Here is a 19102-nt window from a genome sequence, read left to right as displayed (position 1 = left end):
AAGCCGAGTGTTGCTTTGTGGGCACCAGATCCACAGTGCTGTTTCTCTGTAAATGGCCAGTGTGCATCACAGCAGCTCCTGCGTTGGGCATCTGCCCCACAGTGGTTGGTGCATGTCATAGCGACCAGTTGGATGGACACTTAGCATATTAGCCTTTTATATATATTCAGATCTTTTTTCCACATGCACACTGGTTCAGGTTTTTGTAGTCTTTAGATTATAATTTAATGTTTATACAACATTTTATCTATTTAATTTTCCTATTGCTTCATTTAAAAGTTTTCACCATTTTATTACTTATTTTCAGTATACCATTCTGCATTTCTCCTTAAGTGCAGAAGTTTTACATTTACAGTCAAGTTGGTGAAATCTATTCCTTCAAATATAAAGTTTTGATTACGCTACATAAGTGAAAATACTCTGGTTTATATCCAAGGAGGTTTCTAACATTTCTACTTTTCTGACTTAAACCCTTGAATTCACCTGAATTAATTCTATCCACAGCCACAACCTTTGACATTTAATTTATAATACTTAGATCCAAATAGAGAACTCTGCTACATGACATATGAACATCCATATGCCTAAAATTCATGAAACATCCAGATGGAACATTTTAATATGTGACATGCCCCTCTATTATGACTCTCAAATTTTTGGAGAATCCCCAAAGTTCAGCTTCAAGAGTCTAATTATACTCTCATGCTACTGAGTAAAGGCTGATCAAATTCCAACAGTCAACCAGAAGCATTTTCATAAAGTACAATGAAATCTAAGGATTGGTAACTCTCCCTTCATACCTTAGGGCCCTAAGAGGAGTAACAGCTTTGCTGCTATAACGGGCTCCCACAGCCACTCCTACTTAACTTTATTGTTAATTATTGTTAGCCCTGTGGAGATAAACTCCATGAATTATCCTAATTTGAATGTGTCATCTGTTTTCTCTTGAGATCCAATTAATGCAAACATAGTTTTTAAATACAGTTTGGTTCATCCACACTGTGAAATATTATTCAGATGTTGAAAAGAATCAAGTAGACTCATACGTTTAGAAGACAGCATAGTATTAAATAAAAAGAGTACAATATAGGAAGATTTATATGGTATGGTCCCATTTATGTAAAACAAACACACATATATGCATGTGTAACTATACATGTGTGTGTGTGTGTGTGTGTGTATTTGAGAGAAGTTCAAGCTTTGGTTTTTCTTGTACTGTTTTAACTTTTGCAAGAGAATATATTCATGTATGGGGTATAATTTTTTTTTAATATATTTTATTGATTTTTTACAGAGAGGAAGGGAGAGAGATAGAGAGTTAGAAACATCGATCAGCCGCCTCCCGCACATCTCCCACTGGGGATATGCCCGCAACCCAGGCACATGCCCCTGACCGGAATCGAACCTGGGACCCTTCAGTCCACAGGCCGACGCTCTATCCACTGAGCCAAACCGGTTTCAGTGGGGTATAATTTTTTTTTAAACTCATAGCACATAGGGTGTTGGAGAAAAGGCTTTATTTCCTCTAGTTCACTTTATCAGTCAGAGATCAAAGCAGGAAACAGAAACCAAATTAGACAGAAAGGGATTTAAAGACAAGGAATTTCATGCTTATAAAATAGCTGGAAGACTGGATGAATGGGCTCTGGACTGGCACTCCATGAGCAACTCTTTCACAACACCACAGACCCACCCACAAGGATCCGAACTTTGCCATTATCAGAAGTGAGGGAAGATGGGAACCACTGCAGGAAGAAAAGAAAAGAACAAAAAAACATCAGCAGTGAGGCAGGGGGTCCCGCGGGGGTGAGGCCGACGGAGTCCTAACGAAGCATGCCCGACTCCGGAGACAGGTTCAAGACGCAGTCTGAGTTTATTGTTTAAGTACAGCGACATATAGAACATTCCAGACCAATCAGAAGTTTACACCATCCTTAGGGCAACCAATGGTAGGAAAGATAGGGTACTATGTAGGGGCTCTAGGGGGCTTACTCAGGCGGGCGCCGCCACTTCCCGGTGTGCCAAGGAAGCTTGTATAGGCGGAGTGCGCTCACGCCATTGCATCCGCCACTGGTGTGATAAATCTCCTGAGCTCTTCCCACACAGCAGAGCTGCAATCAAGGAGCCAGAACCAGAATCGGGAAGCTACTGCTGCCACAGCTGCCTCTGGACATCCAGAAGCTGATGTGTGACACGGGATCCCTGAGTCAGCCAACTGCTGCTGCCTTCAGCACAACTACCATCCCATACCCATAGTCTTGCTTTTTAGCAGGAACATCCAAAAACAAACAGAAAGTACCTCTGTCTCACGTCTGCCTTCCAAGTCTCACCTGCATACATCTCATTGGTAAAACCAATTTGCTCCCAGAATGCTAGCTGCAAGAGAGTCCAAGGAATCTTTACCTTTTACCTTTATAGGCTCTGAAGGAAGATGGAATGGAAGTTAGCTAGCTAAACCATTACTCAAGGAGGAGGAAGGATTCAAGACATTTTAGACACACAAAAACTACAAGTTTCCAACCCATAGCATCTTTGCTAAAGGATGCATTGAAACAAGAATAAGGTGAATTATAAGAAAATGTGCTTTTTAAAAAGTGATTTAAAACTTTAAGCCTTCACCAATGGACATAAGACACTGGGGGATAGGGGAGGCTAGGGGACTGTCTAGGGCGGGGGGATAAAATGGACACATATGTAATACCCTTTGTAATACTTTAAGCAATAAAAAAAAAAGAAGAAAAAAAAAACAAAACTTTAAGTCTTCAGTAAATTCCACAGTTCCATATGATGACTAAGAGCAGGGATTGCAAATTCTTTCTGTAAAACTCTAGAAAATCAGTATTTTCAGGTTTTCAGGCCATATGGTCTCTGTCATAATTACTCAGCTTTGCTGTTGTAGCACAAAAGCAGCCAATGGCAATATACAAATGAATGGATAGGCTGTGTTTCAATAAAATTGTATTTATAAGACCAGAAGGAGAGCTGGCTTTGGTTTACAGGGCACAGTTTGCTAACCCTGGGCTGAGAGAATCATCGGGCATATAATTCAGAGCACTTCTGGAGAAGGAAAGGTTACAAATTTGTTGAGAAATTGCATTGTGTGATCATGGGAAGGCAAGTAGTCTGCGAGGCAAACTTACAGTGTGCACAGTGGAAGTGGCATCAAGTGAGTTTCAGAAAGGAAGCTGGGGCCGGATCAAAAAAAGGACCTTGTGTAATAACCTAAGTTGCTGCTCTGTCATAAGAATTTTAAGAAGGGTTTTCCATGATCAAATGTGAGTTTTAGAAAATACTTTTGGCAGTGTTATTTAAGAATGAGTTGGGAAGACTGAAGTCAGGTAACCCAAGGTGAACAACAATCTAAATTTTGGAGATTTGGTGGTTTCTGGAGAAAAACAGGGAAGATCAAAGTCAGGAGACATTTTAGAATTAAGACCAAAAGCTAACAGATTCTATATGAGGAAGAACAGAGCAGAAGGAAGAGTTGTTGTTGGAGGCAGGGCGGGAGTGGTCCTTGGTGGATGGAGTGGGGATAGGAAGGAAGACAGTGCCCATAAGGGAACTCCAGCCTAGCAAGGGACCATATCTGTACCATGTCTTCTGGCTGCTACTTGATACAAAAATGATAGCTGCCAGTCCTTGTACATTTCCTGACAGATTTGGGAGGCTCTGAAAACTTCATAAATAGAATTGATCCTGGGAATTAGGTGACCACATAGGTCAAACCCATTCCCATGACTCCTATGAGGGAACATCCATATATCACCAAACTTGACAAGTGCAAGTCAATTGCCCTGGAATTCTTGGGTGACACCATTTTCCCGCCAGGTATGGAGATGCTGCCAATCTAAGTCAACATCTCTCTCTTTTTAAAAAAAATCTGAAATGTACTCTAAAACTCCAAAGGCCTTTATGTGTATTATCTAAATGTTTTCCCTCAATTTCACCATCTTTTAATGAGCCTCAGAAGAAGGAACTCCTACTTTGGGCAAAATCCATGGATAAAAAATTGGAAAGAATCCTTCAACAGAACTGTGCACAAATCCAATACTCACCCCACGCCATGCTTCTTCCTTCTTCCCCATGGGCACAGCCCTCAGCGGCAGCCCCATCTCTGACTGACTCCACTTGGCCAAGCTCAGCATACCTTACACCACCATCAGAGACAAGTCCCATCTGAAATAGGTCACTAAATATGCTTGAAATATGATATTAAAGCAAACAAATCAATGTGCAATTAGGTGTCCTTAGTGTATGAACACAGCCAGCTGGAGAAACCACACCGGAGTTGACATTTACAGGCTGTTGCTGCTGCTGCTGCGTCCACTATCCCGCAGACCCATCACTGATGCCATTGTTACCGCCACTGCCAAAAATGCTTCCAGAACACAACAGAAGCAGAAGAGCATTGTTTCTTCCTGCCTCTCACCTTCCAGGCCCGGCTGATGTGGCTCAGAGGTTGAGCATCGGCCTATGAGCCAGGAGGTCACGGTTCAATTCCCAGTCAGGGCACATGCCCCAGTGGCAGGCTCGAACCCCAGTAGGGGGGCATGCAGGAGACAGCCAATCAATGATTCTCTCTCATCACTGATGTTTCTATCTCTCCCTTCCTCTCCAAAATCAATAAAAATATATTTACAAAGAAAGAAAGAAAAAAGAAAAAGCCTGGCAAGAAGAGAAAGTAAAGGCAGAGTCTGAGTATTTGGTTCAGAGATCTGTAGTTTTCAGATCACAGAAGATAGAATCTCTCCCATCCCCACCCCCACACCCCTAGGAAAAAGCTACCAGCTCTCCCTCCATCCCACAGGGTATCTGGGTCGACCACATACACTTCATTATTTATTTGCTTTGTGAACTTTTCCAACTTTGAAATTCTGGTCTTCAGTTTGGTTTTTTAGACTCTGGTTCTACCATGGACCTTTGCTTTTGGCATCACCTGACTTTTGACTTTGGTGCTTCAAATTCTAGGCAGCAGTGTAAGGCCAGAATGATGCTTAGCTGTCTTAAACAACCTTTTTGTTCATTTCTTGGTTTTGCCAAAAGATACCTCTAATGTGTAGTTTAATATTAACACTAAGCTAACAGGAAATTTTTATTCTTTTACTTTTCAAGGCAATGTCTATGCATTACCAAAATGTAGTGTTTGCGAATGTGGATGTCGACGATTCTCGGGTAAGAGTCTGAAATCCTTTCGCATAACGTCCAATTGTAATGTCCTTAAGAGCACTGGTTCAGTGATTATAGTCAATTTAAAGTCAAGTAGAATTTCACAATTCTTTCTGATAAACTATTGAAAACTCTTGAAAACTCCCTCGTAATGCTCTTGTATGTTTTGTATAGCTTAAAAAACAAACAAAAAGCCAGCAAAAATGTGGCTGTCCTGCCGCCCCTCCCCCCTCTCATACTATAGCAGACGCCACTAATGAGTCCCAACATTCTCTGGACTCTGCTGGAAACCTGCTCAGCGGAGTGGCTGGAGGCAGGCAACACCGGGTGGCTGGAGTTGGGCTCAAGGCAAAAAGTGATTTCGCCCCTGTAATAGATTATTATTCATCAATTTCTAACTCAATGCATTATACACATTTCATTTATTTTATTTTTTTTTATTGATTTCAGTTGAGGAGAGGAAAGGGAGAGAGAAATAGAAACATCAATGAGAGAGAATCATCGATTGGCTGCCTCCTGCACGCCCCCTACTGGGGATTGACCTGCAACCTGGGCATGTGCCCTGACCACGTGGTTCATAGGTCCACGCTCAGTCACTGAGCCATGCCAGCTGGGCAGCATTACACACATTTTAATATATTTTACTTTTATCTTTTTGTATCTTTTTTTTTGTGGGGAGTGTTTTTAAACATCCCAAGAAATTCCAGGAAATCCTTCCCTTATGTCCTCAGAGCCTTCCTTTCTCAACCCACTCCCTTCCAAAATAATGAGCCATGGGTCTTCAATCAAAATGTGCCTTCTTAATAATGCACACAGTGTGCCTACAGAATTATTCTTCCTAACATTTGTTCATTTATAATGAGGAAAAGTAACAGTCACTAGTGACCTATGCATACCTTAGGTTGAATTTGAGCTTCAGAATAACGAAAAATCTGTTATTCACCCATTCTGCCCTTTAATATGTATTCTATTCTTGTGGGTAAATATCTAGGAGTGGAATTGCTGGGTCGCATGGTTACTCTATGTTGAACTTTTTAAGGAATTGATAAACCATTTTACAGCCCCACCAGCACCATCTTAGCATTCTGATTTCTCCACATCCTCACTAATGCATTATTGCTTGCCTTTTTTTTATTGTAGCTATTTGTCTTCTAAGGTTAATCAAAATGCACAATTTTCATTCCAAATAGCAATTTACTTATTAGTTGTTGTCATGGAAATTATAATTTAATGTGTGTGTGTGTGTGTGTGTGTGTGTGTGTGTGTGTTGTAGGTGGCTGTGGAGAGATTTAGTGACATGAAGTGCTAAGAATTTTATAGAGAAAAGCCAAATTCTGTTGATCCTGTGGGTGGCCAATTTTCTTTCAACTCTAAACAAGATAAATAAAAACTGGCATTGAAAGCAGATTATAATAGTTTAACACAACTGAAATTTTTGCATTTGTCTTGGGTTTTTGCTCCAGAAGTTTCACATAGATGGTCAGTGAAGGTTTAAAAAAAGTAAAGGAAACATGTAAGTCATACTTAAAATGGTAGACCATCACATCACCACATGTCTCAAGTGTGAGTTACAGATGCCTTTACTCTTCCTTTCTTCCTTTTAGTTTTTGTGTTTGCAATATTCTCCCTCTACCCTGGGTTCCACTGGGACTCTCTGCAGTCTTCTGTATACTCTCGGAACAGAGCTCATTTGGTCATTCAATCCATTCTGTCTTGGCTTCCATCTCTCACCTCTCTAGCCCTCTGGGTGAGAAAGCTCAGGAATGCTGGGCACAGTCATTTTCTATTGTAACGTTCCTGGAAGCTGTGATATGTTAGAAAAGTTGTTGGTAGGAGAATCTATAAATGTCGGCTGTCCCTGAGCTTTCAGACCGGTCTCCTGAGAAGTCACCAAGTTCCATGCTTGGGAAAGACAGAGGACACCACAGTTGTGACTCCGTGCCCTTCTTTTCTTTCCCAGGACTTGGCCCAAACTTGTAACGTCAGAGTAATACCCACATTTCAGTTGTTCAAGCAAACCAAAAAGGTATGTTTCCATGGTAACGGACAAAGTTGCAAGAGGTTATAGAACTATCAGAGTCTAAAATGGATGAAACAGCTGCATTTATTTTTAACACTTAGCAATGTATAAGTTCAGTGTCTGAACATATTGGCAATGAGTTAAAAAATGCATGAATTATAGTAGATCTCCCTATTCAGACCCTCTGACATGTCCAAATTCATAAGAAATACCCACTATTGTCTCTATATGAGGCAGAACCCTTCAAAAGGAATCTCACAAAAAAAGACATGATGAAATTGTCATGCAAATGTATACAAGTTTTTACCAACAGTTGGGGAAATGTTAAGCAAAAATAATCACAAGGCTATAAAGTCCATTGGTGGACCAGGCAGGTTCTGGATTCAGATTTCCATGGTCCAAACACCAGAGCTGCTACTTTCTAGCAGCTCACTTAACAACCTCTTTGTATCTTCGTTTCCCTGGCTGTAAAAACATGAACCATCCTAAGTTTTCCCCCTCATGGAGTGGTTATGAGAATTGAATGCATTAACATGAGTAAAGTTTTTAGACCCATCCTGACACACTTTAAGCGCTCGGTCCATTATCTCATGAAGATATTAATTGAATGAAATGTCTGAAATACTTGGTGTGTGATAACCCTGGTAATTTTCAATAGAAACATATGGCAGAGAGCACTGATAATTGTGCATACCTTATGCAACACTGTTCGGAGAAGCAAACATTTAATTGCCTTTCACACCATCATTCCATTGTTGGGAACTTTTGCTTCAGATATACTGCAAGGAAAGATAAACAGCTGTGTGTATAGTAATTGTAACATTGTTGCTAATAAAATATGGAAGGAAGCTAAATGCCTTTTTTTAGTAGAATGGCTAAGTAATTTATGATATATCTACTCTATGAAATGGTATCAATTAAAAAGTGTTATGAAGAATATATGTACAGTAAAAAATCATGCTTAAACTTTATAAAGATTATAAATGCAATATGAAGAATAAAAGCACTTGATATGCTAAACTAGCTGTAGAATTTTATACTCAGCTTCTATTTGTTTGTATGTATTTACTGTACATAATCAGTCCAGTAGATTTAAATAATATTTCCAAAAAAAATAAGACTGCCTATTCCCTCTCTTGAGCTTTCACTTGAAAATTGAAGCTATTTGATATATGCATTCGTAACCACCCCCGCCTACATCTCATATTATTTGTGTCTTCCCCTCTTTTATCTCAAAAATGAGGGTGCTTTCTACTTCCTCAATCCATTCATCCACCACATCTTGACTGAATTCTTTCTATTCTGCTCCAGGCCTCCATTCACTGGCAAAGAGCCACTGTCCATTCGCCCTTGTATTTTTGATGTAGATTGTACCAACAGCCTTATGGCAATTCCTCTGAGATCACAGACTTTGGAGAATATCTGCCTCCCTTAAAAAATGTAATCTGCTCCCTTGCATTCCATCAGAAGACTTAGGGAATCCCTTGGGTTTCTGTTTTTCCATTGCTGCCAAGGCCCTCCGCATTACCTCCGATACTCAAATACCATGGCCTCCCTTAGCCAGTTTTCTGGCATTCTCTACACAGCATCATCCTTTCAAGGTTTCGTTCTTCTGTCTTGCTCTTGATTCTAGCTCATTTCAAATACCTTCAAGGTATATAGAATATAAACAAAATAAAACGTTAGAAAGCTAAAGCAAATTCAGCTATGTAACAATGACCTAGGGCCATGGTGTACAATGGGCATTTCTTGGTGCTGGAAGTTTCCATCCAGAGGTTGAACAAATGCCTGGCGGGGATGCCCCATAAACAACAGCTGTCATTGTCTCTCAGTGTTAGGGCACAGGACAGCCAAGGCCGCCCGCAGGTAATAAACCGGGGGGGGCGGGGGGGGGTGTGTTCCCGCCTGGTGTGCTCCTTGGTGGTCCAGTAAGAGTAACTGTGGTTTTAAAGAAGTCCGTTCCTGTGGTGTCCTCCAGGTGGGGCATCCAAAACCTTGGCTGGTGTTTGTAACCGGAACTTTATACTGTATTTTATTATAAGTAGTTCATAAATTCGGTTTATAAACCCTCTTTAAAAGCCTATAAACTCTCTCTAGCAAAATGCACATAAACTAGAATGTGCATAGAATTCTAGGGTATTCGATGAGCCTCTGAAGCTGATCAATAGACCCCCTTGGTTAATGGCTTCGGGTCCAGACCAAAGTTGGTGAATGTCCACGGAGTAGGGGAAGGTAGAATAACAAAGTCTTAGCAAGTCTTGGCCAACTGCGTGAATATGGGCCACTGTCTGGGGTCGGTTCCTCCTCTCATTCTTTGATAGAACGAAATGCACTTCAGTCCTCTCTTGAGAATGATGAGATATGGAGAGGTAGATGCTAGTAAATGAATTATTCGCAAAAGAATAATTCAGAAGAATTGAGCTCTGTAGTAAGTGGGAGGAAATGTTTGCCTTTATGCTTCTGAAGCACAGGGCCCTTGCGAGGTGGTGGAAGTCACTTCTAGCAAATACCCTCCTTGAAGCAGGGAGAGAGGTGAAAAGAATTCCAAGGAGGCAGCAACACTGTGTGCTAAAAAGAGGACAGCATTGGAAGCAGGGGTCACACACTCGGTGTCCTCAAGCGTCAGGCAGGGACCATAGGGGAGGCAGTAGGAAGTGAGGAGTATGGTGGTCCCTGGAAAATCACCTCCCAAATGCTGCTCTTACTGTTCAAGTTCATAGAAAGTTGAGCTTGACCCGCCCTCTAAAAAGAGTATCTGCAGATACTCATTTCTGCCATCTCTGGAGTCAGACAGCTGTAGGTTAGACCCCCAGATCTGCCTCTTATTAGTGTGTGACCTTGGGATGATGCTTTAACCACCTTGAGGTTCAGTGTCCTGCTCTGGAAAATAGGACTGTATCATGTGTCTTTGAATGATTGTCATGAAAATGTACAGAAGGTGCCCCAGCACTGGACTTGGTACAAAACATAGCTGCTAGTAGATCCCCAGGATCTCCCTGTGCACCTGTCTTCCTGAAAAATATAGAAATAAATAGAAATTTGGAAATAACTGTTATGAGAAATCTCTAAAGCTCTTTGAATACCTATAATAAGCTAAGTGTTCTTAGCATTGCGGAGTTACCAACCCAATGGCATCCAAGTTGTTAAGGATTGTTTTAGACACGGACGGGTTCTGCATGAGAAGGGAAAAGAGAACTCTCACGTGGTCTTCAAGGTCCCGAAGGGTGCAGATCCCTAAAAGGGGTTGCATATCAGCCCCATAAGCAGCTGATCCACGGGCAAAGGTTAATTGGCTGGAGGAGGCAAGAACTGAGTGAGACGGAGGGAAAGTCACAGAAGTGCAGCAACCATTCTTCACCGTTTAGCAACCTTTGGTGCCATTGCCAAAGGTGCTGCTCTCTGCTTTAGCAACTGAAAGGCAGTAATGACTTTGTACCTCTTTTCTCCAGGGCAGGGATTATTAGGCTGAGGCCAGTGAGGCAGGATATTGCAAGTGTAGGGGAGAATCCTGTCTTCATTTGAATTTTTGATGTATTGTTTATCATAGATTTTTGCATTAACTTTTAATATTATTAAAATACTAGAGGCTCGGTGCACAAAATTTGTGCAAGAGTAGGCCTTCCTTCCCCCAGCTGCTGGCACCAGCTTCCCTCTGGCACCCGGGACCCAGGCTTCCCTCGCAGCCCTGGCTTTGTCCGGAAGGATGTCTTGTCTAATTAGCATATTATGCTTTTATTATTATAGATGTGTTAAACTATTCCTTCCCTTGAATCCTGAGTTTCTGGCACCCCTTGAATTTTATACCCTAGTCTCAGTCCCATTCTTCTCTGAATTTTAAATTGTTGAAAAATGGGAGTATTCCACTGGGTGATTCTCCAGAAAGACTTACAAGACTCAATAGCAGGTTGTACTCATAGCTGAGATTTATCACAGCAAAGAATACAGAGAAAAAGCAGCATGAAAAAGACATGCATTGGTGGAGTCCAGAAAGATTCAGCACAGACTTCTGATGTTCTTTCTTGTCCAAGGGCATATACAGGGGTAATCTCTCCAGCAATGGACTTTAGGGACATGTGCGGAATGTTGCTACTTTAGGGGTGCCCTTTGGAATCTCAGGGTCTGAGGACTTTATGTGGGGACTAGTCACATGGATATATCATGCTAAGCAACCATTGCTACACAACTAGCCATGACAGTGGAAACTTGGGACCCCAAAAACAAAACCAGGCACACATCATCAATATTGATGTTTACACAAAGCAACTTGATAAGCTAGCATGTCCCAGTCCTTCGCTCCAGGTATCTACACTAATAAAAGAGAAAGATGCAAATTGACCATACTTTTGTGACGCCCACCAGCCAATCTGGAGGGAGTATGCAAATTAACCCAACAAAGATGGCGGGTTAACTTGCATATGCAGACGCCTAGTAGCCAGGGGTGGGGCGGGAAGCTTGCATCATCACCATGGTGACAACACAGGCAGCCCACACCACCACAGCCACTCCGGGCCTCTGGGCAGTGTGGGAAGGCAGAAAGGCGGCTCCGGGCCAGAGCGAAGGCAGAAAGGTGGCTCCGGCTGGAGCGAAGGCGGTACCGGCAGCCAGGGGAAGGAAGGCCCATTCTTGCACAAAGCTTGGTGCATCAGGCCTCTAGTTTATAATAAAGTCATCAATCACTAACACAAGGAACACTCAGAGGGCCAGTTGGAGGGAGAGGAGGGGTGAGAGTCCTATCACTGTTCTCTCGGAGACATGCAAGGATTAAGCCCCCAGATCTGCTGCATTAACTCTTTTCTTTCACGGAGTCATGTGGAACGTCAAATATCACCTCTGTTATAAGTAGCAATAGTGCCAAACTGCACTAATTGAAGGGCATGGCTTGGACCCAAATCAACAGATTTCCTACTAGCCCTTGAAAACTAGACCTTGAGGTGAGCCACCTGTGGGAGAATTGGGGGAGCAGAAGAGAAACTTACCCGCCAGGGGAAGAAGATATTGCTGCTTTTCACAACTATTGATCCTCAAAAGTGAGGCCCGAGGGCGTTAGCCTTCCAGACCTATCTGTGGAAAACAGACCTTAGACCCCCTTTAGATGTGCTTTCCAGAAGAACAGTGGGGGGAGAGCAGCCCTAGCCCTTAGGCAGAACACCCCCAAAAGGAAGGAGTTAGACACAAGCTCCTTCCTTTGTCAGGGTTTAATCGATAAGCTCGCCTTGAACTTGGGGAGAACTCAGGAAGGGGATATACAATTTGGAGGAAAGTCAGGAAAGGGAAAAACAAGCACATTTTCCCAGCACTTCAGAGTTGTGCAGATTTTCCAGTGGAAACATGAAAACGGAGTATATGCCGTTGAAGGAAATGGCTCCCAAACCCTGCTTACGTCCCACCCCATACTTCCAGCGATGGGCAGCATGGCATCTCCTCCGGCCAGAGTCCAAAATTTGCTTTTCCTATTCTAGTGTGGCTTGAAATGAATTCCCACCTTAGACTCATGTCCCCCTTCCCCTTTAAGAGAAAGCCACACTGCACTGAGTCACTGTACTGAGCCACACTGTACTGTGTTTTATGAGTTTCAAGGGAGCTTCCTGTGTGTCCTCAACAGCTTCCGCTGATGGGGGAGAATATGGGTGGGCCAGCTATGGCCCGAAAGCCAACTCTAACCCTCCACCAGTTTTTGTAAATAACATGTTACAGGAACACAACCATGCCCATTTGTTTAAACATTGTCTGTGGCTACTTTCGAACCACATAGCAGATTTGAATAGTTTCGACAGAGACTATTTATGGCCTGCAAAGCCTAAAAGAGGTATTATCAGCCCCTTTACCAAAAAAGTTTGTCCATCTCTGACATAGAAGGAGAAAAGCACTTCAGTCGTTATTTATGCCACCAAGGCTCTAAGAGATATTTATAGGCGGAGTTTCGAGATTAGCTACAACAAAATGAAATAAGTTCATATTTAACTAAAATCTCACTATTGAGAAAAGGTACAGTGTAGATTAGAAGAAAAAAAGATAATAGATCACTTTTACATGCTCTGCTCTTAAATTCACATCCATAGAAATTCCAGCTGTTTGAAACAGACTGTTCCAAGGAGGCCCTGGCTTCTTGGTTTGCTTTTGCTCAACTCCAAAAACCTTAACTAAGCTGCTTCCATGTGCAAGGTCTGGCTGGCTGTTGTGAAAGTCAAAGGGGAAGTGTACAAACACCTAGGGGAGGAAGGGGTCTGGGTGGAGTCAGAGAAATGGCCAAGGTAGGAACAAACAGTAATTAGTACTGTCCACCTTGCAATACAAGGTGAAGGGCCTCTTAAAAGTTCTCCGGTTAGACATATCCTTCCCAGCTTGTTAATAAGACTTGCTGCCTTAGTACATAAACCATTTGTTTAAAAAAAAGCGCATCGTGTCATTACAGCTTACAAACTTGTATAGTACATACAAACATTTCTACAGCTCTCCCCGCACAATGTCTTGTGTGGGCCGGTTGGTTGGGCTTTTTTGTTTGTGTTGTTATTGTTGCTGTTGCTTTGAGGATTCTGTTGTTGTCGTCATTGTTTTGAACTCAGTACAGATGGCTGAAAAATACTCGAATTGTCATACAACTAGTCCAGATATAACTTGAGTATTCACTCAACCACGCTGCATATCAATGGGCCATGGCATTTTATTATAATTATTCTATGAGGGCATCAGTAGTCAGACTCCTTCATTTGTCCATCTGTTAGGAAGGGACCACTGACTCTAGCCTCTTTGCATTCTCCTAGTAACAGTAATAGCTGTTTTGTAGAAGATTTGATGTTTTGGGGGGGAAAAACAAAAACCTGCCTCTGGTCGGGGAGTTTGTTTCATTAGTCTATTTTTATGTATATTTGAAAATGACCAAGTGAAAGTTTTTTTTTAACTGCACATAGGTGTTTCTGTTGTGCATGGACAGCCACCCCATGTCCCAATGGTCTCTGCGAACTGAGCTTATAAACGTGGTTAGCAGTCACCATGAGGGTGCCAGCAGCACAAGGAAAACGTAGGCATGGAGAAGAGAGAAGCAAACGTGCTCCCTAGTGCTTCAGAGTGGAGGGTGCCTCTGAGAGACACAGCCAAATAGTCAGGTTAAAATGAGAAAACATTTGGGCAGAAAGAATATGCTAGTTGCCATGTATATATTATCTCTTTAAAAAAAAAAAATAGAGCTACCTATGAAATAAGCTCTTCTCAGTAATCTGCTCCTCCTTCATGAACTGCATTCATTAAGCTCCTGTATGCAAAGTCCGTGCTAGACAAAGAGCCACAAATGCAACATTTGCCTTTGGCATACTGGGCCGAGGAAGAATCAACTAGGTCACAGTGTGAGAAGTGTGAGCCTTCTAGTGCCTGAAACTTAGCACTGCCCAGAGTCTCAGACCTGTACTTTAGTGCCCAGAAATCAGCTTTGCTCCACTCGCTTCAGGCCTAAAACCGTTCACAGAGTGCCGAGGTGTAAGGGTCTGGGCTAGATACTGAACCTATGGAGGAAAAAATAAGGCACAGTTCCCATCCTTGGACTCATGGGGAAGGAAGATAACAAAATCATTTTTTCACCAGTGGAATGCAGGGTACTCTGAGCTCACAGAGAAAGACTTCAGGGCAGGCTTCATGAGTTAAATCTTGAAGGATGGTTAAGATTAGCAAATGAGTCCGGCTGGTGTGGCTCAGTGGTTGAGCATTGACCCATGAACCAAGAGGTCACCCAGTAGATTCCCAGTCAGGGCACAGGCCGGTGTTGGGGACTTGATCCCCAGAAGGGGGGCGTACAGGAGGCAGCCGATCAATGTTTCTCTCTCTGTATCCCACTCCCTTCCTCTCTCTCTAAAAAATCAATAAAAAACATATTTTTTAAAAAAGATTAGCAAGTGAGAAAAACAGGAAGAAACAGTTATGAAATAGCATGAGTATGTGTCGGGAATTGTTTGATGATAGTATAATGATGGTAAAGAATTACTAAATTATCCCTAGAATATGAGCTCCATGAGGGAATTTTGTCTGTTTTGTCTGGCTAGCAGTTGCAACCGATTAAGTATTTGTTAAATGAATTCATCTAGGAAGTGTTGCCAGAGTTCAGAGCTGATGGTAGGGAGCAGCATTCAATGTAGACATGATAAAATCAAGGAATCCGTGGTAAGAAGCTGGGATTTGATGATGATAGAGAAACACTGAAGAATTTTACAAAGAAGGATAGCATGACTGGAATTGTGTTTTATGAGTTTCAAGGGGGATGAAGGGACCTAAGAGGGAAGTGTCTGGGCTGGTAAAGCTCTGTGTCTCCATCTGGACCTGGTTGTGCAGATGCATTCTCTTCTGTAATAATTCTCCAAGCTGTATGCTGACAATTTGTGTAGTTGTCTGAGTGGATATGAATTTTTTAAACGTGACCTTGGTTTCTGGGCTCAGGTAACATTTGGGGGGGGGGGAGGGCGTGGCGGGGTGATGGTGCCTGTACTAGGTTCAGTGTATCTAGAAGAAAGGGGTCAAATTCCACAGTGACCACGGCTCTTATTGCACTTGTGGCTGCCCTTGGTGGCTGTCCTGGTGTCACAGCGCAGGCCTGTCATAACTCCATGGTCATGGAAAACACCCCTCCCTGGAACTTCCCTTCAGGGATTCTTATCACCCCCCTCCCCCTCCTCCTGAGCTGGTGCCATCCCTGCAGGAGGGCAGTCTCCTCTAAGAAAAGAAGCCTTCTTTATCCACCCTAAACTCTCTTGGTCTTCATGATGCCCTTTGGCGGTAGGCGAGGTCCTAAGATAAGCAGGCATAATCAGATCCACTGAAGATATTTCCATAAAGACACCAAAACTAGCTTCTTTTGGACTGCGGGAGGCCCGGGGGGCTGTCTAGCATTACATGGAGGTGGTCATGGGCAACAGACACACCTTGGGAAGGTCCCCTCCCTTCCTTGCCTGTGTCTCTCTTCTGCTCAGCTGTTACATAGCCTTCACTGGAGTCAAACTACTCCTGCAGCAGAAGGGGTAGGGACAGGAATCTACGGCAGAAGCCACGACAGGAGGGCTGCAGACCCAGGATGTCTGCTTCCAGCTCCCCTGGGGAAAGATGGAATGAGACCGTGGTGGAACCCCGAAACCTCTCACACCCTGCATTCCGCCCCAGCGTCGCTGAGAGGCAGCGGATGACGCTCTTTTAAGCCCCAGCTGAGCCGTCCAGGATGTCCTCTTGCCTCCAAGTGAAAAGACATGTGAAAAGCCTTCCCCTCTCTCGCAACATCTTGCCTCACGGGCCGCTGGCTTCCTGGCAATGCACTTAGCGCGCTGGTCACTTGGCTCAGCGTAGTATCTTTTTCCTGCTCCCTGACGAGGTCGGTCATTCAGGTGGCCACGCCCTGCCTATGTTCTTGCCAGGACACCTGCTCTGCCTCCGAGGACGATGGGACTCTCTTCATTCCTAGAGCCACCACCCAGCTGCCACCTGACTCTTAGGAAAGAGAGACTCGTACAGACCCTTCCTGACACCCTCCTCCCCAGGTGGCCAAGGCTAAGAGAACTTTTTTAGAGGAGATGGCTACAAACCAGACAACCCAGATAAATCGTGAAATTCTGCACCCACACTTAGGTAACCCTATTCACGAGAATCAAAAGAGCAATTTGCTGCTATAGAAGTGGAGTCGAGAGAAAGCCGGTAAGTGAAATGGGATCCAGACAGAGTGACAAGACAGGGGTTTACTTTTAAGGAATAGCATGAGCCATGGTGCCCACAGGCAGCCCCCAGACTCACGCTGGGGAAGCGGAATCATTCGATGTGGGGATGGTTTCTTCTCTGCCGCACACTAGGCTTTGAAGTCAGTTCTAACCTTTTCCAGCCCCTACCCCAAAGTCCAAACACCTTTGTTGATTTTTTTTGGTTGCTAAAGTCTCTCTCACTGGAAACGCAAGTTCCAGCCTCAGTTTACCCACACTGTTCCTTCTCTCCAACTACCTCAGACGATTGGTACTGAAATAGCCATGAATAGAAAGATCTTTCGCTTTCCTATTTCATCATATATAAGATGCTCATGGACAGGTACACCCTTACTTTATATGCTACTGAAAAGTCTTGCAAATAAAACATCCCATCCGCTGTGAAATGCACCCTGATTCAGAGACCCGAGCATTTGGGAAGAAAACGTGCTCCTTAGAAGCAATGATTGCAATACCATTACCTGGGCAAACGTCAGTGGATGGGAAGTCCAAGTCCTTTGACTTCAGAAAATCCTCTATGTGAGTTAACAAGCCCTCCATACCAATGGGTTACAGCTCAGACATTTCGGTGACTGGGTTTCCTCACTGCCAACAACATTCTATGGTTTAGACCTTAGTGTAGAGGAATATCATGGAGAATTCTGAAAATCTGGCAAAACACTACCGTAAAACGATTTTGAAAAGGTGCCAAACAACTAAAGCATCATGAATTTAATGTGTTTAATGCGTGTTTCTATTTATTGTGTAGATGATAAAAATGAGTAGAGGATAATTTTTACAAGCAGGAACAGAACTCCTCAAAGCTTCAACGTCTTTGCACTACTTGAACCGATGAACATTTCACCTTTGTGTATTTGTGAACAGATTTTTGAATTTTGTGGAGCTGATGCTAGCAAATTAGAAGCGAAGATTCAAGAACTAATGTAACCTGATCGCCAAGACAAAATACACTGGCAGCATTTTAAAGCCCACAGCCAAGTGTTCGTGTTTTCATTTCCAGCAAATACTGTAATGTTCTACTGTGCTCTCCCCTAATGCGCTGCAGGTTGAATTTCTTCTTGCAACTCGCGGAGAAATCGCTTAATAGCCCAGAGCTCTCAGAGATTGCGGTCATTCCCATTCTCTAAGATGTCCTTTCCACTTATTCTGAGCACATCCCTTAGGCAATATTGTTATGACCTTCACAATATAATATCATAATATCAGGTCATTGGGACGGTTTCCAGAGATCACCAAGATGGAATTCTTCTCGGTGATCTAGAAACCAATAAATGCCTCATTGCCCTGGGGCACTCCAAATATATAGCGCTTCTCCCAATGAAGCCATTGTTCGCGGTACAAAATTCTTTTCCAGTGTATTAGCTAGAATTGTGTCATTTTTCTCTCCCTCATTGCCTTTCTAAAATTATTCTATAATTTTTTTTTAAATCTCTCAAAAACAAAAGCCAGAAAGTAATTTTCCTAGCTATACATATTTTTCAAACTGAGATCGCTCAGACAGTTAGAGCTCAGAGAAGTTGGCTGCTTCTCCTATTAACTGCGCCCACCCTGGGGCTGCCATCAGATGAACACCAGGGCCTGTAAGTCGTGGAGCCAGCTCTCCCAAGCCATCAATGACTGAGATTTTGACGACGCCTAGGATCCATGTGCCTTGTTAGAATTCTTTGGAGTGTAGAGTAGCGGAAACCAACCCATGCTAGCTTAAGCAAAAAGCAGCACTGATTTACCATGCAACAAATATTTATTGAGCACTTACTCTGTGCCAAGCACTGTTATGGTCCCTTAAAATAAAACTTGGTTGATAGAATCCAAAGACAGAGATATATCCAGCCTTTTATGAGAATAGAAATGAGGAGAGAAGGGATGTGGGGGGCCCAGGATGGTTCTGAGTGTGTCTGTCCTCTTCTTTCTCTTCTCATCTGAATCACCATTCCTGTCGTTTTGGATAGGTGTTCTTTACTTCCCAGTCCTCATGTGGGAAAGTATCCCCTGAGAATAACCCCCAAGTTATCCCTCCATTCAAGAGACCAGCCAGACTGCGCCTCAAGAAGACTCTAGCCAGTGGGTAGGATCACAGGATAAAACAGTTTTGCTCATGCTATAAGGATAGGGGTGAGGATGGCAAGGATCCCAGACAGGCAAGAGGTTCGAAAGACTCAAAATATTGTGTCCCATACTAAACATAAAATTTTAA

General features: G+C 43.0%; 1 protein-coding gene across 1 annotated transcript; it reads left to right on the top strand.

Moving 5' to 3' along the window:
• Positions 1 to 5115: 5115 nt before the first annotated feature.
• Positions 5116 to 17872, top strand: TXNDC8 (thioredoxin domain containing 8; the record flags this gene model as incomplete). Its single annotated transcript, XM_081103148.1, has 4 exons — positions 5116 to 5172; positions 7127 to 7192; positions 16784 to 16849; positions 17773 to 17872. 4 exons carry the CDS (start codon positions 5116 to 5118, stop codon positions 17833 to 17835), a joined length of 252 nt encoding a protein of 83 aa, XP_080959274.1. The 3' UTR covers positions 17836 to 17872.
• Positions 17873 to 19102: the final 1230 nt, after the last annotated feature.

The sequence above is a fragment of the Myotis nattereri genome (genome assembly GCF_964212035.1).
Source record: "Myotis nattereri genome assembly, chromosome: 12".
Lineage (NCBI taxonomy): Eukaryota > Metazoa > Chordata > Mammalia > Chiroptera > Vespertilionidae > Myotis > Myotis nattereri.
Note: the sequence above shows the minus strand (reverse complement) of the source record. Positions and strands in the feature narration are given on the sequence as shown.